The sequence below is a fragment of the Ahaetulla prasina genome, chromosome 2, assembly GCF_028640845.1.
Source record: "Ahaetulla prasina isolate Xishuangbanna chromosome 2, ASM2864084v1, whole genome shotgun sequence".
Classification (NCBI taxonomy): domain Eukaryota; kingdom Metazoa; phylum Chordata; class Lepidosauria; order Squamata; family Colubridae; genus Ahaetulla; species Ahaetulla prasina.
Window position 1 is genome coordinate 128,712,035 of NC_080540.1, and position 25,219 is coordinate 128,737,253.

The window sequence follows — 25,219 nt, forward strand, 5'->3', positions numbered from 1 at the left end:
TGGAACACGAACACAGTATCAATCAGAAATTTATTAAAGCAGTTATGTGACTCTTCTGAGTTCATGCTGCTGCTACTACAGAGAAACTTCACTCGCAGTCCAGCAATCCTGCACAACTCCTTTAATAAATCATAGACAGATGCAGGGATCTGAAAGCATCTCTTTTAGATCAAATCCAAAGCTTTGCCCAACCTATAATATTTCATTTATTTCTACGTAAGCAAACTGAGTCTATGAGCCTGGGATCTGACCCATTTATCTGCCTCAAGACCTCTTCACTGCAATAAAGAAAGCTGTGCTGCCCCTTTCCTCCCACAGGATGTTTTATTCTGCACAGGAGTTTTATAATTCCAATTGTTTATGGCAAACCTAACTTCTAAAAATTACTTTTCCTTCCAATTGTGATTCTAGTTAAGGAGGATTCAGAATGCAATTGAAGGAGAATTGCCGGGAGAAGAGGTAGAGAAAATAGAGGGAGCTAATCAAATCACCCTGCAAGTAGGTTATCTCAGGTAAAAGACTAGAAAGCAGTAGAACAGATAATATTGCTGATGGGCCAAGCATGTTTGTTTCATTGATGCTCTTAAGATTTTGCTAAATATAGTAATGGCATGCAATCTATCATATGCATATTGTGCTTGCTATTGGAAGAAAAGGAAAAGAGATCTTTATTCTGAAAAACTGTGTAAGAAAATATTAAAAGGTTACAAAAATTCAGGCAGACCTCAACCTAATTATCATTTTCAAGGAAGTGAACGATTTTTTAAATTAAAATGCACAAAGCTGTTTCAAACTTAAGTTGATGCTTTGTTGCTGATTTGGGGCAGAGGTGCTTTGAATTAGTCTTGATGCTTGAGTTTTCTTGGCAAGATTTCAAAAGTCGCTTGCCATTGCCTCCTTGCTAGGGCTAAGAAAGAGTGACTGGCCCAAGATCACTCAGCTGACTTTGTGCCTCAGGCAGGACTAGAACTAAGAGTCTCCTGGTTTCTAGCCTGTAGTCTTAACCACTATACTATCTGGCTCTCTCAATCACCAAATATTCTGATGTGATATTTCTTTGATTATTATTATTTTTTTGTGGTGGAGAAATGTCATTGTTTTTCCTATGCCTTTTCTGAGAAAAGCCCTGTCTAGCAGAGATTTCAATTCCATTCACTAGAAAACATATATTAATGATTTCTTTTAAAAAAATCTATAATTTTTCCTCAGAAAGATATTGGAAATGGTCTTCCTTTCAGTTGACTTTTCAAAACCAGCCAAAATAAAACCCTTGGTCAATACCTCATGATGCTGGTTGCAAGGGTGCCCATAGGGTCAAAATAATCAAATTTTGATTAATCTGGAAAAGATAATCAAGCAACGAATCACCGAACACCTAGAAGCAAACAAAGTAATAACCAAAAGCCATCATGGGTTTGTCAAAAACAGATCATGCCAGATTAATCTTATTGCATTCTTTGACAAAATGACAAAATTAGTAGACCAGAGGAATGCTGTCGATATAATTTACTTGGACTTCAGTAAAGCATTTGATAAAGTAGACCATAATCTACTACTAGATAAGGTAGAAAAATGTGGGTTAGACAGCACCATCACCAGATGGATTCGTAACTGGCTGACCAACCGCACTCAACATGTAGTCCTCAATGAAACTACATCCACATGGAAGGAAGTATGCAGTGGAGTACCCCAAGGCTCTGTTTTAGGCCCAGTACTCTTCAACATCTTCAACAATGACTTGGACGAGGGGATAGATGAGGAACTCATCAAAGTTGCAGATGACACCAAGCTGGCAGGAATAGCCAACACTCCAGAAGATAGGCTGAAGATGCAGAAAGATCTTGACAGACTTGAACATTAGGCACTATCTAACAAAATGAAATTCAACAGTGAAAAAAGTAAGGTTCTATGTTTAGGCCAAAAAAACAAAATGCACAGGTACCGGATATGTGGTACCTTGCTCAATAGTAGTAACTGTGAGAGGGATCTTGGAGTCCTAATGGACAACCATTTAGATATGGGCCAGCAGTGTGCAGCAGCTGCCAAAAAAGCCAACACAGTTCTGGGCTGCATAAACAGAGGGATAGAATCAAGATCACGTGAAGTGTTAATACCACTTTATAATGCCTTGGTAAGGCCACACTTGGAATATTGCATTCAGTTTTGGTCGCCATGATGTAAAAAGGATGTTGAGACTCTAGAAAGAATGCAGAGAAGAGCAAAAAAGGTGATTAGGAGACTGGAGGCTAAAACATATGAAGAACGGTTGCAGGAACTCGGTATGTCTAGTTTAATGAAAAGAAGGACTAGGGGAGACATGATAGCAGTATTCCAATATCTCAGGGATTGCCACAAAGAAGAGGGAGTCAAGCTATTCTCCAAAGCACCTGAAGGCAGAGGAAGAAGCAATAGGTGGAAACTGATCAAGGAGAGAAGGAACCTAGAACTAAGAAAAAATTTCCTGACAGTTAGAACAATTAATAAGTGGAATAACTTGCCTGCAGAAGTTGTAAATGCTCCAACACTGGAAATTTTTAAGAAAATGTTGGATAGCCATTTGTCTGAAATGGTGTAAGGTTTCCTGCCTCGGCAGGGGCTTGGACTAGAAGACCTCCAATGTCCCTTCCAACTCTGATATTATTATTATTATAAATGGGGATCACTCAATTGATTCTTCACCAAGAATTTTGGTTATGTAGCCACAATTACTATTAGGATTTTTTTAATACATTCTCTGCACATGCCTTGCAGGGAAGTGATGTGTAAGCAATGTTTTTGTAATGTAATTTTTAGCATTATTGATTGATGGTACCAAAGCAGCGTTTTAAACATTTCCATGCTGCCCTTCATTATAAGAATTCAGTGTTGCTCACATATTTGAAAATAGACTAAATATAGCAGGTTAGTTACAAAACTGTTAGTATACCTTGCAGAGTTTGAAAATGGATTTGAATATGTGATCGGCCTGTGCTTTTGTTGTAATACACAAATGGGCTTTCTGATTAAAGTATTGGGCTAGAAAATGGGAGATCAGGCGTTCTAGTCCTGGTTTAGGCATGGAAACCAACTGGATTTTGAGGAAAAATAGTAGAAGGGAACATTTATTTCTAAAAAATAAGAGTGGTACATTAATCAAATAAAAAACAAACAAACAAACAAACAAATAACCATGGCCTACTGAATAAGCTTTAGTTGGTTTGGTTGCTAGCATGATTAAACACAAACAACCACAGTGGTCTATTCTGATGTGTGAACCCAACTATTCTCTTTCTCATTTAAAGGCACATTCTATAAGGGCTTCCATCTGGAAGAAAAATGAAAGTTATCTGTTGGAGGGGGGGAATTGGAGCCAGGTCTGAAAAATAGTTGAGATCAGCAAGGGAATATTTCTTCCAATCATAGCAAGGAGCTGGTTTTTTGCTTGGTACCCTTCGTGAACTGAAGCCCCAAACCTAGATTATGAAATTCATAGGTGTTGCTCACTTCCATTTTCAAAGCAACATGTAACTGAGTAAAAAAGGGGAATATTATTATGCAATTTTGACTTCATTGGGTGGCATATATGCAGGTACAATTTAAAAATGCTTTTATTAAAAATCATGCATTTTATCTAGAAGATCCAACATAAAAATCTGGTTACACAATATCTGCTATCACAGATAGTTATGGCATGAGTAATAACTCCCTCTCTCTTGGCCCCCAAATAGGAAGAACTGTGGTGGTCAACACCTCCTGGCTCTTGTGGCCAGGCGCTTATCACAGTAGTGGGTGTTTTGCTATGGGGAATTGATTCCTGTGATATAGTTATAGAAGCAAAAGATTTTTAAAAAATCAAGAAGGGTTTCTGACTCAAAGCCTGTGGAGGTACTATTTAATCCAGTTTCTAACTTGCAGATGATTTGCCTTCCTCACTTGCCCTCGCAGTTTTATAGAAAGCATTTTGCATTTCCAGGTGGACATTGCTAAAATCTTAAAGACATCTCCATCCTATTTGCAGGGAACTTCAAGAGAAGTGGAGAAACAAGGCAAATTTGCTGATGTACCCCTGCTTCAGGATTACATTTGGAAACCATGTATTAGTTTCTATAGCAGACAAAGTACTGCACACGCACACACACACACACACACACACACACACACACATATCATCTGCTCCAAAAAAAAAATTATTTGCTGAGTGACACTTCTTTTTTGTTGGTTTTGTGGTGCAGAGCAACGGTGCATGATATAGAGAAAGAGCTAAAGGAACTGAGACAGAAACAAGATACAGGGAAAGCCAAATTGGAGCAGTCGATGACAGATAATGCCTATTACCTCCAGGAGCAGGTCAGCAAATGAACTCAGGATGTGTTGAGATCAGAATGTCTTTAGCTAATCTAAACAACAACGACAACAACAAAGAACCCAAGTAACTGGGGAAAACTATGTCCTTTCTAGAATGTATATTTATTCCTACACATTATGGACAAATCCTTTGTTAATGAAAATGTGTTGAATTGGTTGATGACTTTTCTAGCTAGTGACCAGAATGTTGAACTTGCAAGCTAATAAATGAGTCAAGACTGTGGACAAAACTCACAATGTTGTCCACACATTCACAGTAAGAAGCTTTTGAAATATAAGCAGGACATGAAGTAACACACACAAAAAATCAGGCTTGAGAGCCAATCTAAGATTTGAAAACCAAGGCTTTCCCAAGTTTGATGTTTCATCTCTTGCTTTACCTTTATGTAGGCACCATGGTTAGTTTTCAGAGTTATTGGCTTCATGAATGCCTAACTTAGTAATTGACTTGTATGTACCGTCTGACCATACCCAGAGATTTAAATCAACTTCTGTTTGAGAAGTTAAAAGTCTGAAATGTGTAGGAGTAACTACACAGTTTGAAAAAAGCATCACAGTGCTTCGGTATTATCTTCCTTTATTCCTGGCCATCAACAGCCCCTACAATTTTTCCTAATTTCTGGGGTTTGTAGAGATGGTTTTCCAATGGAAAACGAATGGATGGCACGAGTTCAAGCAGTTCTAAATAAGACCTGAATGAAGGAAAGCTATCTCTATTTCAGGAACAATGATTTTCAACTCAGCATTCCTCTTGCAATTAACAATTAACTAGTAGTAGCAAGTTATAGGAATAATGATGCTTTCCTGGTGATTAGCTCACTAGATTCACTTTTTTCAGCTGTCTTCAACATGCCCAAAGACTCATTACATTATGGGTAGCTTCTAACTTTCTTGTACTGAGAGATATGGCTCAGAATCAGCTTCTGGAATCTGGAGCCCTCCATGAGTTTGTAATGTACTATCAGGAAGTTGAAAAGGACAACTGATGGAAATAGGCAAATTGTGGGAAGGCTCAGCAAAAGGGGAGTTTTATTTTTATCATAGCTTAAAGAAATTGCCACAACTTTCCCTCCTTTAATCTCTGGGCTGGCATTTAACTTTACAGGATTACAATCATATAGAAAACAAAAGTTTATCATTTGGGTCCTTGCCTCTTTTCCTGCTTCAGAACGGAACATCTGGCTAGAGTGTTGTGGTTGTTCCTGGCCAACTAGTCTGCCCTTTGTTGCCTTGCAGTTCCTTTATTTCTTGATTTAGAACCATACCCATGGAGTTATTCCTTGAACAAGCTTTTGATCTGCAGCTATTCGCAGGAGGATAATCTTTAGCTCCCAGTTGGTTGAATGTTTCATTTGCTAATTGCTGCATATCAAAGAGCAAGAAGCCAGGCATTTTGTTCCTGCTTGTTGGCAAAACATATTGATTTGTTACAGCTAGTGCCTCCAATTTGGCACTCTCCAAACCTTTTCTTCACCATGGACCCCCTTTAAATACCTGTTATGGCCTTGGACCACTAAACACAACATTTCAAGTCCTTCTGGACCCCCTGTTTTTGCAGTCTCCCAGGGGTCCACAGAGAACCACTGGTGTAGACTATGACTCTTATTAACCTTAGCCCTCAAGGGAAGTGGACATTGCTGTCCAGTCCAGGGGTCTGCAACCTTGGCAACTTTAAGACTTGTGGACTTGAACTCCCAGAATTCCTCAGCCAGCTGTGCTGGCTGAGGAACTCTGGGAGTTCAAGTCCACAAGTCTTAAAGTTGCCAAGGTTGCAGACCCCTGGTCCAGTCTATGTGGAGAGTGCCAAGTTGAGGCTATCCTTTAGATATCCAATTCAATCTGATGTAGAACCCCCATTTCCCTCCCCCCACTAATATAGTGAAAAAATTGCTTACCTTATAATCCATGTATTTGCAGCCAGCCACAATGACACCCAAATGATGAAACATGTATTCATCATTTGGGTGTCATCGTGGCTGGCTGCAAATGCCTCCTGGAGAAGACCTGTTAAACAAAGTCAAACCTTGTCCACTGGAAGATCTTTCTAGCTGCTCTCAAAACTTTTTTTGCTCAGATTCCACATTGTTGTAGTGGAAGTGGGGGGAGAGTGTTTCAGCAGCAGCAGCAGACCTTTTCTTTCCTGCACTAAGTCCTAAATCACTCCCCAAAGCTCTTTCTATTATTCCTTATTACTCCCGTGGACAAAATATGTGTGGGAAACTCTCATTAATATCAGTGGAAGCTACCTTTTGGAGTTGGGATTTAGTTTCAGGGAAGTTCTAGAAACTTTTAAAATGATTGTTGACATATTCAACATTATTATAAGGCATCTGAATTCTACCATTATAAGGTTATTTTAGATATAAGATTTATCTCAGCTTTGCTTTAACAGGCCAGTCCAGATGGTATCCTCCAATTTAGTGTTCTGGAACTAATAATGTTGGAACTCACCCACCCACACACTGAAAAAAACTCCTATTGTGCATCTCCCAAGTCTGTGGACTCTGGCCATTACAGACCCAACTAAAATAAAGTCACCAAGCCAAGGAATACTGATTCAGCCCAATAAATTAAAACATCTTGTTCCTATCACCACTGTATGTTAGAAATGAAAACTAGGATTTCCTTCTCAAGAAACCAAACTCCTGCTTTTCTCACTTGCTCACAGTTAGACAAGCTTAGATCTGTCATAGAGAACATGATGTCCTCCTCGTCAACCTTGCTGTCCATGAGCATGCCACCCATTCCAGAATCTGGTGCAGCTCAAGTCCAAGGCACGTGTGCAGCCTGCAGCTTAGATGTCAGTGAGAAGGTTAGCCAGTTGTTCAAGCGCTACGAGCAGCTGCAGGACTCAGTCAACAACTTCATGTTGAGGCAGGCAGAAAGCAAAACGAAGAAACCCAAGCAACGCCAGGTAAGGCCAGAAAGAAGATGGCTCAGACTGCTCTTCTTTTCAGTTTTCAACTGGAGAGCTTTGGAAACTGACCACTCAAATGAGATGGGTGGTGTGGAAATGTAATAAATTAAAGCTAAGAACACAGTAGTCCTCTGCAAGATGGACAAGTATAGATATGCTTTGGGCCACAGTTTGGATAGGGAGGCCTAACCCGTTGGAACTTTGAAAAGGTGTGGATGATCTGTCTAGCTCAGTATTGCCTGGTGGTGTTTTCTAAGAGTGCCAGATATAGGTATTTGCCAGCTGTTCCCGGAGAAGCCAGGAACTGAATCTGGGAGCTTTTGTGTGCAGAACATAATCTCCCCCTCTGAGCTTTATCACAACCTTTTACCCAGTGGTGAAATCTGTACCGGTTTGCTACTAGTTTGCTATGTGCACTGCGTGCCAAGCGTGCGCTGTGTGCATAGATGCACACCAAATGTGTTGCATGTGCATGCGCAGTGTGCACCAAACATTCACTGTGCATTTATAAAGCTACTGGTTCAGTCAAACTGGTAGTATAAAAAAGCTATGATCTGACAATCAGCTGTGCCACATGGTTTAGCTTTACTACAAAGCAGGATTTCCTGCTTTCTAGCAAAGCTAAACTACACAGCACAGCTGATCCCCCCCACTGTTCTACTTACCTTCCTAAGCCTCCTTTTGGTGCATAATGCTTGTGCGCGCATGCGCAGTATGCACCAAACGGAGACTTGGGAAGGTAAGTAAAACAATGGGGAGGGGAAATCCTGCTTTCTAGCAAAGCTAAACCGCGCGGCACAGCTGATCATTGGATCGTAGCTTTTTTTAACTACTAGTTCAATGGAACCGGTAGCTTTTTAAACTACCAGTTCACCTTTTTTTTTTTACTACCGGTTCGTCCAAACCGGATGAACCAGTAGCATTTCACCCCTGTTTTTACCCCAACAATAGTGCTGCGTGCTTGCTAGATGGGAGGGAAATGTTTTGCAGATTCATATAACTTTCAGATCACATTATTTACTGACTTGGTCCATACATCATGCTTAGCTAACTTTTTTAAACAATTATTTCTTAATAAATCTCAGCCATGGCTGTACTAGTGAGGCTTTCTAAGTACTTTGAGGCTTTTTCAAGCAGTCAAAAGTTCAACGTGTTGCATGTTTTATTGTGTGGGGAAATGGAAGCAGATCTGTTTTAAACATACTTCGTATTTCATAACAACAGCACAACAACTGCAATATTGTTGATATAGAACTTATCTTTAGTAGTTTTGGAAAGAGGAACTATAAATATCATACTCTGCCTAATGATTGTCTTCCTGTTTCAAGAGGTTTTAATATTTTACCCACTGAAACTAGCAGGTTCCCAACTTCCTAAAATAGCTTTCTAAGAATCATTTCTAGGGCTCAAGTATATTGTTTTATTCCTGATTAAACTCAATACTTTTACATAATTTAAATTTTTTTTTTAATAAGAATCCAAACTTTGCTTCATGCAGCCCCGTGTGCTTGGCCAGGCTTATCTTAAAACTTATGTTACATCATGAAGTTCAGTAAGATTGTTGATTTTTGGAATTGCAGCCTATCTATCCCCTATAATACGCCATTAGTAAGCCTGTTATGCTTTGCTTTGCTTTTGTTCCATTGATGTGTCTGCTGTTTTATCTTTAATTTAAAATAGCTGAAGAAATTATGGCACAAATTATGGCACAAATTTCAACCTTATACAAGGTTTCTGGTTTTGTTCTAAAAGACTATCAGACTTTTAGAACCATGTGCAGACATGTCTGTTCAAGTGGCCAATTTCCAAGGTCACAGGGGCTTTGTTTTGTTTGAATTTTTTGTAAACTTCTATTTTACTCTCTTATTCTTACATAGTCTTCGAAGGGTGCCTTGAAGGTTGAATGCAGGGACTCCAGTCTGACATAATTACTTTTTGTGTTATGTGCTTCTTGAACTTGGATGTTGGCACAGCATTTAACAATGGAGTTTCCCTCAGTTTCAGATTAATGTGATTTTTAGGTTGTCACATATCAATCTAAGCCTAAAAGAGAATAAGTAGCACCCAAAGAGCATGTCAGTGTACTAGAAATGAATCTATCTTTCATTACTATGCCAAGGGTATTCCTATTTGGTTTCTTCCAACCTTTTAATGGGAAGTCAGAATATACCAGTATATAACAGCTGATTTTCGTAAGTAAAAGTAAACCAGGGCCCAGGTTGTAGACAATGTCTGTGCCTGTTATATAACAAAGATCCATTTATATTATTCCTCATATATCTTGAGTTTATTTTATTATTCTAATAAAATATCTCCTGCTGACTTTTGGAGCAAACTTTCTTTGCAGGATTCCCTATTTGTCATGAAGAGATGGATTGAACTTTCATTATTTATTCCAAGTTGCCCAAAGGCAGCAGCTTGAACTCTGAAAAATAGAACAGGCGGATTAATAAAACCATCACTTTTTTGGGGGTTAACTTTAGTATTCATGCTTTTTTCCAATCAGGAAGAAGAGATGCTCAACCAAATCCAGAGTACTATCCTGCAAGTCCAAGAAGATTGTGAGAAGCTGAATGCCACTACTGGCAATCTTGTTGAAGATCATCACCAGAAACAGAAAGAGATCAGTGTACGTAATTTTGAGTCAAAATTAGCAAGTGGGATCAAAAAAATGGGAAGAAGTGCTTGGAAACTGTTCTGAATGCAATGGATATCAGTTCTGTTTTTGATCAGGATTGTTGTCCTTGCTATATAATAAGGCTTAAAGTAGTTATTAGCCAGAATGGCCCAGAAAGAAAGAATAGTAGATAACCTGTGGTCCATAGGGTCATTGTTTCAGAGGTATTTCCTTATCTAAGCAGAGAAACAGAATATAGGTAATTCTTGACTTTTGACCACAGAATTACTGTTGCTAAGTGAAACATTGGTTAAGTGAGTTTTGCACCATTTTCCAACCTTTCTTGCCACAGTTGTTAAGTGAATCACTGTAGTCGTTAAGTTAGTAACACAAATTGTTAAGTGAACCTGGCTTTCCCATTGACTTTGCTTATCAGAACGTCACAAAAAGTGATCACATGATCCTGGGACATTGCAACCATTGTAAATGTGAGTCAGTTACCAAGCATCTGAATTTTTATCACGTAACCATGGGGATGTTGTAATGGTCATAAGTATGAAAAATGGTTGTAAGCCACTTTTTCAGTGCCGTCGTAACTTCAAACAGTCACTCAATCAACTTTTGTAAGTCAGGGGCTACCTGTAACCACAAGCAGTTAACTTTCCTTGTAGGAAGCTGGCAGGCAACTGTTGGAAAGGATGATACATGGCATGGCCACAGTTGACCAGGGATGCATGGCAGCATAGCAGTGCATGAGCACTGAAATGACTACAAGTTTGCCAAATTTCAGTCCCATGGAAATCATGGGTCCTGGATTTTGGATGCATTTTTTTTATTAAGCCATTTAAGATACAATGATTCAAAAGCTGTTGCCTTATGGCAATTTTGCCCAAATGAAGTTTATAAACAATCAGACATGAGAATTTTAGTTGTATTGTAGACAACCTGTGACACATTGGGTTATCCTTTCAGAAATATTTCCTTACCAGATTCCTCGGGGACTTCAACAACGACAGAACTAATGTACTGCCATGATTGGAAAAGTTGGGATACATTCAAAGATGTACCTGCCTTGAAAATAACCCATGTTGAACTATATAACACTGTCAAACATTAGCAAAGGAAATGTCCTGTGAAATTTTGTAGTATATCATACACTGTTTTATGATAATTTTTATGTCAGGAAATGTTTTATAAGAATTTGCCAAAGTTCCATTCCATGAGAATCATGAGTCAGAGATTTAACTCATTCTGTAAATTAGCCAATTTGAGGTATCTTGGTTCAAAAACTGTTGCCTATGATGTGTTATTTCACCCAGTTAATGATCATGGGATGAGAGTTTTAATAGTATATAGATAGATGTAAATATTAACGCATGAAGTTCTTGCCTCTTTATAGCTTTGTTTTTGTTGCAGAAAAATAAGATTCTTAGATACATGTGGCTAGTATTTAAGGGCATAAAGTATAGTATAGTGCAGTATAAGTATAAGCAGTGTAAGTAAGCAATGGTATAAGCTAAAATCAAAAGACAACAATTATTAAGACATCTAATCCCAAGACAACTACAATTGAAATCAGTATTGAGTATTGAGCCACTGAAAGAAAAGAAGCATTTTAAATTCTGAGGAGACTGAAAGCCAAACATAGTTTAAGGGGGAGTCAAATCCAAAGAGTAAGAGATGTGAGACAGCTCTTCTGACCCGAGGGAAAACTAAGTGCCCCTGATTACACAATTGAACTAAGCACACAGAAGCAAGAATTGTTACCAAGTTGTTCAAATAAGTAGGTGTTCTATACACACAGCCTGGAAAATCAGCACCAGCTGTTTAAACTTTTAATGCTTCTGAAGACCTAGCCAATGTAAATATTGGTGGAAGGAAGAAATAAAGGTGACTCCAGGGAGGTCCAGGACCACATGGGCTGCCTTATTCTGGACCTGAACCAAAGGGCAGAGTGTAGATTCTGAAAGATCAGCCAAAAAACTGTTGCAATTATTCAAATGAACCACCACCAAGGCATGAAGCAAATGCTTAGGGGAAAAGTGGATGGAATTCTGGATACACATAAGATGAAAGTGACAAGATTTTGTAATTGTATTGATGAAACATTGCTAAGAAGTCCAGATCTTATATACCATCAGAGACATCAGTCTCAAAAAGTGAAAGGCAGAAGGAAGGATGGTCAAGTGAAAAAGCAATAAGCTCAGCCTTGTCCAAATTTAATTTAGGTTGGGGAGAACACATCCAGCTGGACATTTCGGGCACTTGGAGAGGCAAGACCACAATAGATTATCCATGCCAAGACTGGGGTTGAGGAATACACCTGGATGTCATGAGCAGGATAGCTAAACTGTAAAGAAATGAAAACAAAGTATCAGAAACGAACAAAATTGGACCTAGGACCACACTCTGAGGGACACTCATCGATAAAGGAAAGGATTGAAAACCCAAAACAGAAATAAGTAGGAAAAATGTGATGGGAAATAGTGCCCAATTCAGGTTCAGTGAAGACAAAACAGATATTAAATTTTTGTGATGAAAGGTATCAGATGCCACAGATAAAACTGCCAGGACAAATACTATTGTTGTGGGTTTGCCTTTGCTACCAGCAATAACAGACAATCCATGTCAATGCCAACTTGATTGACTGATCTGCTTAAATCTGTGATTGAAATAGTTCAGTGAAATTATTTTGTGCCTGAGAGGACAGAAGGACAGAGAGAATATCTTGTTTAATAACATTAGACACGTAAGATAATAACATAAGATAGTTTTGATTCAAATCCATATAGGATTAGAGCTAGGGTTAAGTTAATCATTCACTCTAGGCTTGATTAGCAGCTTTTTTTTTCTTTTTGATGGGATTAGGTTAAACATGTCATATCCAGTAGGGGTCATGACCTGATGACACCAGAATCACATGAATGTTCTTTACTTCAGTGACATCACTGGTTAAACATAGCCCTTTTAAAATTAGTGTACACTATAACCACTAATAGGATATGAAAGATATAAACTATTGGGGCATCTTGAAACCATTTTGGCTACATCTTGAGTACCTGGAGAAAAGTAGGACCTGCCTACTACTTGAATGGGGAACCACTAGGGGATTTTAAAACTATGTTATGGATCTGCCCCTGGATCCCTCTCCGGACGAGAGTTCAGAAGAGGAGGGTGAGTTTGAGTCAGCAGAGGAAAGTGCAGAGCCAAGTTTTGGTCAGGATCAGGGCTTGGGGAGTGCTAGCCTGATGGAGCAGCCTCAGCTGGGTCAATCGGAGGAGCCTCAGGCTCAGGCTGAGTGAAGTGAGCCACGGTTTTGCAGCAAGATGGACAGGAGGCTCCAAGCAAAGACTGGGAGCAGCGGCCACCAGTTAGCAATGAAGAGGAAGTGGAGTTCACACTTCCTCCTGATCCAAGGAGACATAGAGCAGAAAGGAGAGGGGCACAACACTAGTCAGCTAGACTAGTCATGAGAAGGCAACCTTACCTCTCATGAAGGGCTGTACTGGTGTTGCTTTCTTAATCCTGCCCTGAGGAATTGAGTGTTCCTTCAGCAATGTGCCTATTTCTGTGCCTTGTGCGCTCATGCCATATATCTTGACTCGTTCGATTCGTCGACTGCTATCCTGGACTTCGTGTTTTCCTGTTGGACTCAGTTACCCAGTGACTCTTGCAGTGCTGAACTCAAAATATGGAGCTGTGCAATGGGGGTACATTCCGAGGAGGAGTGATAGAATAAATAACTGTAGACTCTTGTTGTATGTGCATGGGGGGGGGGAGCAGGGGAGCACAAACTAGGAGATGACTAGGAAGTTGAAAAAACATCCTGAAAGAAGGAAATGGCAAACCCACTTCCATAAGCACCAGTGATGTATCCCTTACATCAACCATAGGATGTTTATCTCTTTTATGTGGTAGAATATAGGCAACATCTAGGCCTACAGAAATAGGGAAGATCTTACAGATCGTTTGTAAAGATAGTGGTGATGATAAACTTAACAGGGACTAGAGTTTTTGTTTTGGTAACAATGTCATTTCATTTTGCTTTGTGTTCTCTTAAAGGCATTGTACAAATCACTGGAGAAACTGGAAAATGAAAAAGTTGACAAAGATTCCCTAGAGACCGAAATCCATGTGGTAAGGAGTTTGACTTACTGACATACAATGGATATACCATCCTTGGGGAACACCTGAGAAAGTTTTATTCACAAACGGAGCCTGTGGGGCAATCATGAATAGCAAGCTTACTCTGTTTTGAATGATGATCCTAATACATTGTAACCTTGAGTTACAATGGCAACTAGGACTGGACTTTCCATTCCTAAGTGATGTGGATGTACCGTGCGGTGTTATGTGAGTGCATCACTTGGTGATGGTAATCCCTGCAGTCCCAGTTGCTGCTGTCCACCAGGGAAGTGAACTGATAAGCAAGCACCTCCTCACAACTTTCTGCTGGCTTCCAACAATCGAAGTCAATTGGGAAGCCGGCAGGAGGTTGCACATTTTAGGTGGCTTGAAAGCCGGTTGGCAGGCAGGTAAATGGCTGTTACTGGATTAGAAAGAAAGAAAGGAAGGAATGGCCAGGGAGGGACAGCACAAGTGCGGTGGGGCTTGGGGTGACTGCTGCTGGGTGGAAGAGGGTTTGTGTGGATGCATTTAGGGATGGCGTGGTGTGGCCTGAGCATGGCAGAACTTGGGATGGCTGTGGCTGGGTACAGATGGTGCACGAAGACATGCGAGTGGTGGGGAGGAGAAGCATAGCGGGGCTTGGAGTGGGGTTGCTAGGAGAGCCTAGCTCTGCCTCTCATGCAGCACCATCATAACTTTGAATGGTTATTAAATGAGTGGTTATCAACTGAGGACTATTTGCATTTATCATCCTTTGAGATTGGGTCAGGTAGGAGTAATGCTATTTTGACTTTCATGTAATTTGTGGCTCTGGAGGGCAGAAGAGGGAGAGATCCTTAGATATCAATGAAACCAAAGATCTATCGCTGTCCTTTCTCTTCATTTTCAGAAAGCAGATAAGACTGCCCTTGCGGCAAAAGTCAGTCGCACCCAGTTTGATGCCACCACAGAACAGCTACATAAGATGATGCAGGAACTCCTAAATAAGATGGTTGGGCAGGAACAAGACTGGCAGAAAATGCTGGACAAACTCTTGATTGAAATGGACTCCAAGGTAAGCAAGATGTATCCCTCTTAGCAAGAGCTATTTGTGCTAGTGGTCCATATTGTGATGTGCGGTGAGGCTGCTAAGCACCTTAGGGAAATGTTGGTCCTTTTCTCCTTGGCCAGGAACATGTATAGATAGTAGAATACATCACTGGTGTTTTCCCCTATAACCAGGTGAACTTGAAGCACATTATCTCTGCATCCTGACTTCTAGCTTGTTTTTGGACACAGTGAAAATTCTGTTTTTGATCTAAAGAGCACTAACCCACACATCGTTTCCCCAAGCTGGTATTTCCCAGATGCACTGAGAATTAACATCTCTGGCTGGGAATTTGAGAATTTGGCTTCACTGCCACTAGAGAGTAGGAAGCTGAAAGAGGTTGTAAACAAACTGAGATGAAAATTATGAGCCCTCTAGTTTCCTCCAATTATTCAGCTACCCCTGCCGTATGAGCTATGACAAGAAAGGGGGAACATAGATCCTTTTCTCTGGTGGCAAAGAAAGCTCTGCAAGGAGATCTCCTCAATGCCTATGCTTTTATTGTGTAGGCAACAAATCAAGACTATTATTTTCCTGTCTTTTGCTTCATTTACATTGTTATTTTTTATTCTTTCTTCAGCTCCAATTGCTTATCCTGTTTCTACAAAAATCATAATAAGAAAGTATTAATTTTATTACTATTTATGAGGCTTCATTGAAAATTTTTCTGTCATAAACTACTTGGAGCATGGATAATAGAAAGGCAGAAACAGTAAAATAAAAAGGATAGCTTTATAGGAACAATTTCACTACTGTTTTCCATGCTTCTTTGCATGGAATGTTTCTGGAATTAATTCTATCAGCCCTTCCCTCTACTTCCTTGTAGGAGAAGGCTTTCTTACAGAAAATACGATCCCAGCGTAAATAAGTAATATAAAGAAATTCAAAACACAGGAGCAAAAATTTAATAAAATCACAAAGAAAAAAAGTGAAAGAATTAAGAATCCCTTGTGGTATGAACACTAAGGAAAAACTGTATAGAAGCAAATCAACCACGTATTTATTATTCATGTATTAATTAATTAAACTTATTGTACTGCCAAGTACCAAAGTCCCTTGGAAGTTTATAGTAAGACGCAACATTGAAATTAAAATTCAAGACAGTAGGAAAAACTAGCAATAACAATTAAAAGCAGTTTACAAGGTGTATTTAGGCTGTTTTTGAAAGGCAGCAAAGCTGTTAGGGCCATAACCCAGCAGGGATTGTGTTCCAGAGGATGGAGGGGCTAGAGAGAAGACTTGACCTAAGCAATTGTAGGTGAATTTCCAAATAATCTCTAGGTGTGTATAGGGCTGGGGAATCTTGTAGAGGTGTTTCCTCAGAGAGGCTGGAACTGAATCATATACTGGTTTAAAGATAATAAGATAATAATACACCTTCACACTTCACCCAAAGGCAAATTGATAGTCAGTCCAATGTCTTTAACACAGGTATAATGTGATTCTTTTGAGTTCTTCCTGACAGATTTGGCTGGTGAGTGCTGAACCAGTTGACGTTTCTAGGATAGATACAAAAGCAGTCACACATCCAGTATGTCACAGGGATCAAACTTGGATGTTATTAATATGCATCATTTTAAGGGTGAATTTGGTGTATCAACCAAAATTGGTACATCAGGCAAAGCTAATGAAAGGTGCTAATCGTTACTGCCTCAGTTTATTACTGTCCATTATCCAGCCATTATCAACTATAGGTATGGATGCAAGGAAACCTGATTATTACCTGAAGATGTTACAGAGAAAAAGGATATCATCAGCATAGATATAACACCCAGCTCCAGATTTCATGATTATCTCCCCTGGCAAATTCATATTATTGATAAGAGCACTGCAGGCAGAATGAAGTCCTGAGAGACACTTGTTTCAAGGAGCAACTGTTTCCAGGCGACATATCTACCCAATGGAACTATTGAAGAGGACTGCAATAATTCCTATTCGTTTATCCCTAACGATGTTTAATGCCAGTCTAGGTGTCTTCTTTTGGACAGTGCTGCATTCCTGTCTTAAAATAAATGAAACAAGCTTCAGCCTATGTGGCCGTGAAAGCATTACCTGAATATGTGGGGGAAGAATCATACCAATGATAAATCTCCACTTATGCAAGTTAAACAAAGGACCTAAACAAAGTCCAACAGTTAACTTCTTCACAGTTTTATATCGACAAGCCGCAAGGAAGAAATGTATAATAAATACTGTACCTGGTCCACTTCTAAGAAAGTTTTCCTGAAAAGGATCAGAAATCCACCATTGACACAGCAGAAAAGTAAGGAAAGGAATGAGATCCAGATTTGATAAATGTAAAGGTCTGACATAACTGATGTTAAAGAATCAGCTTCCCATATACTGGTATGTGCACAAGAAAATAGCAGACGGTAGTATTAGATAAGGATTCTCCCAGTTCAGGAGAGCCTGTTTAGCATGTTAGATAAATCTTTCCTATAACCATTTGCTGATCCCAGTAACAAAAATTTAAGCTGACGTCTTTATTTTTGTACGCAGGCCCTAAACAGAAGCCAGTTAACTGTTTCTGGACTAATATTACATGTCCTAGTCATGCAGATGTTATTCTATTGTGTTGGGAGTTGAGTTAGGCAATGTTACTTTGAGTTAGGCAATGTTACTAAAGGCAGGAAATAAGAGAAAAGTAAAAATAGACTACTTAAAGGCATTTTATACCAACAGCATTCATTACATCTTTCTGTACTTGAGAAATACAGATATTTGAGAAACATCTTTGCTTTTAGCTATTCATTCATCATCTTTTTTCCCTTTTAAATCATGGATAAGTCTTTCAAGCATGTAAAATATACATGGCAATGGGTGCCTGCTGATTTTTATGATAGGAAAAAAAATTCCATGTTACATTGTTTTATCTTCATGCTGACATGGCACCAGCAGAGGGAATGTTCTTTAAAGAACCAAGCCTATAGAGAGAACAGCACCAGATTTGTATTGCTACACAATACAAAGAACAGAGTGCCAGCAGAACAGCAGATGTCCTCCTTTCTGTTTGCTGAATGTGTTTGAAGTCTTCCTGCTTTTGATTTTAACCCACTCCGTAAGTGCTTTACTTTCCCCAAATGCCAGATTCTACAGCCAAGGAGCTATTGCTGGCTTCTCCTCTATTAGGGAATAGTGATTGCCAAGACCTAATGCCTACATTAGCTCCCAGACCTCTTATATTTGCCTGTGGGCTTTTTGACATCACTGCTGTTTCCACTGCCTAGTCCCTTAGGAGAGATTTGAAGATGATCCACAACCGTCTTCTGTTCCACAAGCTTGGCAATGTTGAAATAAAAATCAGAGTGTTTGCCTTAAGCTGCCAGTCTTGTGGTAACCTATCCTACACGCAAAAAAGGAATGAATATTTCGCTTCATTCCCTTTCCATGTTCTTCCTAATACATGCAAAATATATCCTAGTGGTTTCAATGAGAAGAAGTTAATGGTAATCAATTCCATTGGTTAATTATGTTCTGTGTGAAGAGTTACCTTTTGTCTACAGGTAATCCTAGATTACAATGGTAATTGGAGCTGTTGCTAAACAGTGCAGTTGGAAAGCATGATGTCATGTGACCATGTCACTTAACCACAGCATTTAACAGCAATTCTGGTTGCTGTTGTTAAACAAGGATTACATGGCTCATTAAATGAGGATCTCATGTGTGATCGCAACTTCTGACTTCCTGCCAGCTTCCCAATTGGACTTTTCTTGTGGGAATCTGGCAGGAAATGCAGTCATGTGACCTCAGCTTGTTGCAATGTCTGGAACTCTAAGGAGTTGTTGTAAGTCTCCCTTGTTCAGTGTTATTGTAATTTTAAATGGTTGCTTAAAATGTGATTGTAACCCAAGGACTACCTGTATTTTCCATCAGCTTCTAGTCCAGTTTGACTGAATGACTTCTGGTCCCAATGTTTTGCATGCATACACAGATGCAGGTAGTCCTTGACTTATGATCACAATTGAGCCTAACATTTCTGTTGCTCACTGATACAGTTGTTAAGTGAGTTTTGCCCCATTTTATGACTTTTCTTACCACAGTTGTTAAGTGAATCACTGCAGTTGTTAAGTTAGTAACACGGTTATTAAATGAATCTGGCTTCCCCATTGATTTTGCTTGTTAGAAGGTCACAAAAAGTGATGACATGACCCCAGGACATTGCAACCATCATAAATATGCATCAGTTGCCAAGTGTCTGAATTTCACTTTCAGAATAAGTTATGCAAAAAGCAGAAAAAGAGAAAGATGAGGAGAAAAATCTTTCCTCCGCTTTCTGTAGGCCATGCTTGATTCTCTATGTCTCAACCATGTTTCCTTACAGCTGCCCTTTTCCCAAAGCTGAGGAATTTCAAATATTCCAGCCTTTTCTCATGAGGCTGGAGATTGAGTCCCATTATTGTTTTATTCTTTTTCCAAGTCAACTGCATATTTCTTCAAATCTTCTATTCCATGCTTGGACTTTGCCCCTGCGTTGGAAGTAAAACTCTTCCTTTGCATATCAAACTAATATCCAGTACTGTCAATTCTTTGAAAGCAAAAATATTGTTGCTACATGATGAGTTGATAGGTACCTATAGGTACATATTTCAGGAAAGAGAAATGGGTCACATTACTGTTTGGATTCTCCTGAAGGGAGTTTAATAGGTCTCTGTGAGTCTGTATTGCACATGGTGTGACAGTTAATCTAGTCTTGGTTTCAGTGCCTTGAGCCCCAGAATCCCTGATTTTTTTTCTGAACAGCTGGACCGCTTAGAACTGGATCCATTTAGGCAGCAGCTGGAGGATCGTTGGAAAGATATTCGGAAACAGTTGAAGCAAAGGGTTCCACAAGATGAAGGCGATGAGGCTGCAGGGATCAGAAGGTAAGAGAGTCTAGAGAAAGACAGCTGTAGCATTAAGAAAGCCCAGTACAAGAATGGGCAGATGTTCAGTGGTAACAGCTGTCAGCCTGGACTTCCTATCCTACACTTGTGGTTCGGTTAAAAATAAGAAAAGAAAATGGGTCTTTGCACGCAGCCTGTAATCCCTGATACCACATACATTGAGCCAAAATGTGCTTTACTTGAGGAGAATGTCAGTGTGCTGAGTCATCATTTACATTTCCCTTCAGCATCTCCAAGTACCTGGCATATTTTGAGAAAATTAAAGTAAGCTCCCCATCTCGACCCCAGTCTAACAACAAAAATAGAGCTTTTGCAGAAAATGTAAATGTTTCCAAGCTACCACAATGAACATAGCAGTATTTATGCCTCCCCCCCCCCAAAAAAAACACCACCAGTTTGGGGGGTTAGTGTTTGGATTTGATGCTGATAGGAAACCTCAGGATTATAGGTAAGTTTTGGAAACCATCCCAGAATAAAATAGAGGCAACCATTTTCCATTCGGTGTTCAAGAAAAACTAGGGATATGTTCACATAATCAGGAATTGAGCTTTATTTGAAAGAGAATACACTTTTCTTTACTAACAATTATGACAGCCGGTGTTCAACTCTTAAACCTGAAGCTATTGAACTCTTATCTGAACTCTTGCTTGCTTTCCCAGACCTTCACCTAGTCAATACAGGTAATTCTTGACTTGCGACCATTCTTTTAAAAACCATTCAAAGTTACAAAAACACTGAAAAAAGCAACTTATGATTGGTCCTTGCACTTAGTGACCATTACAGTGTGCCTTTGGCTACATGATCAAAATTCAGATTCTTGGCAGCTGTTATGTATTTATGAGGGATGCGGTGGGTCAGGGGCTAGGACGTTGAGCTTGTCGATTGAAAGATCGGCAGCTCAGCGGTTTGAATCCCTAGTGCTGCCGTGTAATGGGGTGAGCTCCCGTTACTTGTTCCAGCTTCTGCCAACCTAGCAGTTTCGAAAGCACATAAAAATGCAAGTAGAAAAAATAGGGACCACCTTTGGTGGGAAGGTAACAGTGTTCCGTGCGCCTTTGGCATTGAGTCATGCCAGCCACATGACCATGGAGATGTCTTCGGACAGCGCTGGCTCTTCGGCTTTGAAATGGAGATGAGCACCGCCCCCTAGAGTCGGCAACGACTAGCACGTATGTGGGAGGGGAACCTTTACCTTACCTTTATGTATTTATGAATTTATGATGATTGCAGTATCCTGGCCTCCCGTGATAGCCGTTTGCAATTATCTCAGCGGGTTTCAGTCAAGCAAAATCAATGAGGGAGGCCAGATTTACTTAATGACCATGGGAAAAAGGTTGTAAAATTGAGTGTGACTCATTTAACAATTGCTTAGCAACCAAAGTTCTGGTCCCTATTGTGGTCATAAATTGAGGATTACCTGCAGTCCAGTCCTTTAGAATGGCAAGCTGCAACCACGCTGTTGTATCACCAGAGGGCACTTGTGCTTTGTGTGACCTACTGGCACAGCTTATTGACAAGGGAGAGAGGAGGGGAAAGCTGCTATGAATGTGATTACTTTAGCAGTGCAAATCAGCAATTCCTACTACATACTGTTAGGTAATAATACACCAAACACTCCTATGCTAAGTGTCCATTGTATAAGATGTAGCAGAATCTCTTTGTCTAGCTATCTTGACATCCCAGGAGTTGTCCTGCCTGTACTGGTGTCTTGCTTTGAAAATCCTTTAATTAAATCAGAGAGTGATTATATGTGAAGACATGAAGAAATAAGATGCAAACATGGGGGGAGGCACTGGCTGCCAAGAAGCATGTTTCCCTTGGACTTTGGATGTGTGTGTTTCTCTTGAGGATACTTTGCAGAGAAAAAGGGGGCTTGGTAAGTCTTCTGCTCAGATTTGTCTCACGCAGTGTTGGGGACAGTGCCAGTTCCTGAGTCAGGGTCCCACATCCCAGACCTGAACATATTGTGAGGGTTTAGGTGAAGATATGTCATGTTTGGGATAGGAAGGTCACCATAGCGATCTTATTTCCTCAGAAGGAACTTGCAAGGCAGTGGTGCAGTGGATAAGTCGGCCTTCAATGAAAGGGAGGGGAAAAAGGGCAAATGGAAGTGAATATATATATCCCAGGATAATGTTGCAGGATCCAATCTGGGTCGGTCACCGGGACCAGAAGGTTTGTCTTACAAGCTTTTGGACTCATGCTGGAGCCCATCCTTAGGGAACTTCTCTGTGTCACAGAAACTTCCCTGAGGATGGGCTTCAGCACGAGTCTGAAAGCTCGGAAGACAAACCTTTTGGTCCTGGAGACTGACCCAGATTGGGTCCTGGAAAGAAAACAGATATGGACTAAGTGCAGTGTGGAGGGAAAGACCCCTCCTTGTTTTGTCAAAGCAAACTTTGAAAATCTACCAGAACAGTTGCTTTCACACGAAGTTGTGAGAAGTCTATTATTAGACTTTGCCAGCCCACCCGAAGGAATGATGGGAGCTGAAATCCAATCTGAGGGGGTGGACACTAGGAGGGTGAAGGATGATGTAGTTTGACTATTTTGGAAATCTCTTTGCTCCCAAATAGCAAGAATGAGCTGAGAGCTGGATCTAGGATAGGCAACCTGTGGCCTCCCCAAGGTTGCTAAACTCCAACTCCCGCATTCTTCCCAAGTGGCCATACTGAGAGAGCTGGTCAGTAGCATCTGGGCAGATACAATTTCCTCAGATCTAGAGGAGATGATCAGTTTAACATGTGATGCTCTTATCAGTTTCAATAGCTGGTAATGCCATGGATCGTTGGTACTAGAGTCTTTGGAGTGGATTAAACATGTAGAAAGGGAGGTAGAAGAAAGCTAGTGATCTCGAATGAATGTTTGTTTTATTTTACTTGGCTTCTTTAAAGTGGAATTGTTTGTTGTGGAAATAAATACTCAATTTAATGGGTATGTTAAAAATGCCTCTGCATGATATAAACATGCTAGGTTGCGTTTATCCCCCGCTCTGTGGCCTTTTGGTTTAAAAAAAGAAGCATGCTCCTGTTGTTGCCAAACGTATCTTTTACCCCCTACTCCAACCATTCCCTTCTCTGATTTGTTGTTTCTTTTTTGTTCTCAAACAGGAGACTCCTGGCTCACTTCCACTGCATTTCTTGTGACCGACCCTTAGAGATGGTGGTGCCTGGCCCGTAAGTCTTTGCTTGACGCTTTCAAAATCAGATCAGTAATCGATCTGTTTAGATCCAAGTATAGGAACACCTCTACTAAGCTATGGATTCAGCTATTCAGTGAGTTGCTGCCTATGTCCATCTATCTCCTGAGGAGCTGGCCTTTCCTTCATTAATAAAATGCTGGTATGGTGTTAGGCCAGGAGCAGCTGCCCTCTCCTCTTTCACTTGTTCTGCATCCTCCTTTATTTATTTGGTCTGCGTATTATCTTGACAGGCGAATTACGACTCTCCCAGCTGTTCCAGGTTTACCTGCTCATCAATCTCTCCGGCCATATATGGTTTATGAAATGGAACAAATCAGGCAACTGAACCGCAAGTAAAATGCAGATAGGAGCTTCTGTGTTTTCTTCGCTTGCAGTTTCTTTATCGCTGTATTTGGGAACTGAGTGTGATAGGGATTTGGAGTAGGAATCCATAGGGAGGAATGAATATATAAACTGCAAAATATCCATCTAGCTCAAATGATGTTCTTGGGATGGAACCTTCGTTATGTACAGGTAGTCCTCAACTTACAGCCATCGTGTCAAGGTTCCAGAAAAACCTCTTCTGCAATAAAAAAACTGCAATAAAACTGCAATAAAAAAAGTTCTGAGACCAGAACTTCTGTTTCTAAGTGAATCATCACGTGCTTATACCCAATTTTAAGACTGATTGCTTAAAGATAAAGGTTTCCTCTATCCAGTTGTATCCAACTCTAGGGGAAGATGCTCATCTCTGTTTCTTAGTCTACGGACCAAGTGTTGTCCAAAGACATTTTCCGTGGTCATGTGGCCGGCATGGTTATATGCCAGAGGTATATAGAACACTGTTACCTTCCCACCAAACTGGTACTTATTTAGCTGCTTGCTGCTTTTGAACAGCTAAGGTTAGCAGGAGCTGGGGCAAGGAATAGGAGTTCATTTCACTGCACAACGCTTCGGTTTCAAGCCTGGGCTGTCAGCTCTCCAGCTCACAAACTTTGCATCTTTAACCACTGAGCCATCGTGCCTCCTAGATTGCTTAAAAGTCATTAAGCAAATCTGACTTCCTCAATTGACTTTGCATGTTGGAAACTGGCTAGGAAAATTGTGAACATGTTCATGTGTTCCCAGGATACTATAACTATCATAAATACAAGCCAGTTGCCAAGCACTCCAATTGCAATACCAGGAATTTGATGGGAATAATTTATTTGTTGAGAAGATTCTCTACTCCCTTTTATATACTGTACACTGAAAAACTGCTATACAGCAAAGGAGCTTCCATTAAGAAATTTATCTCAAGTTGTACGTACGTCATCTCTGTATATATGGAAGGAAGCCACACATTCCATATGTATGCTTAGTATCATGAAATTAGGAGGAAATATTTACATAAATTTCTTCCATATAGGAATTTTGCCATACCCTAAAGCAGTCTTTTCATGTGCTTCTTTTACATTTTTGTAGGTTTGTAATCAGACAACAAACCTTTTAGTGGTTGGACTTGCTGCTTGGGTAATCATTTGCAATCCCAAAACAGGCTCAAAACTTCACAGATTTGCTAAACAAGTCAGACTTGATTGTTATCATGTTACAATGTATTCAGTGATGTCTATAAAGTGGCTCCTATACATGCAAATCCAAATCTGAAAATAATGTCCAAACTAGTTTAGGCTTAAGTCTGGCTCAGACTAGACTTCTCGTCTATAGTGAGATACAAGAATTTTGTAATCAAATTTCTTGTTATCCAACCTTGCAATTTAGCTTGCATTTCTGCTTTACACCTTAATATTAATCCTTAATTTAATCCTGCTACTGCTGCATGTCTGGTTTTTCTACTTGAAATTCTGCTTTCTGTCTAGAAAACTGCTTTCCAGAAGTGGCTTTATGAAAATAACTTTCTGTTTGTTCCATATGTTTTATGTGCTTTCCTGTCCTTCAAGGCAGAGGCGAGGAACATGATGCTCAAGCAGGCTGCTGCTATGTACTCTACCAAGTGTTTCAGTGAATTTGTTCCCAGGGTTTATGTGGAGAAGCTTAATGTTTCCTGGTGTCTTTAAGAAAA

General features: G+C 40.0%; 1 protein-coding gene across 1 annotated transcript in view; it reads left to right on the top strand.

Moving 5' to 3' along the window:
* The window catches only part of QRICH2 (glutamine rich 2), a 73,674-nt gene that overhangs the window by 32,251 nt on the left and 16,204 nt on the right, over positions 1-25,219 (top strand). Inside the window, exons 15-23 of the mRNA XM_058171881.1 lie at positions 412-512; positions 4,212-4,326; positions 7,013-7,258; positions 9,768-9,890; positions 13,941-14,015; positions 14,896-15,060; positions 19,834-19,955; positions 23,087-23,152; positions 23,409-23,510. Of these exons, the coding sequence (XP_058027864.1) occupies positions 412-512; positions 4,212-4,326; positions 7,013-7,258; positions 9,768-9,890; positions 13,941-14,015; positions 14,896-15,060; positions 19,834-19,955; positions 23,087-23,152; positions 23,409-23,510 (1,115 nt within the window). The remainder of the gene's footprint in view (positions 1-411; positions 513-4,211; positions 4,327-7,012; positions 7,259-9,767; positions 9,891-13,940; positions 14,016-14,895; positions 15,061-19,833; positions 19,956-23,086; positions 23,153-23,408; positions 23,511-25,219) is intronic.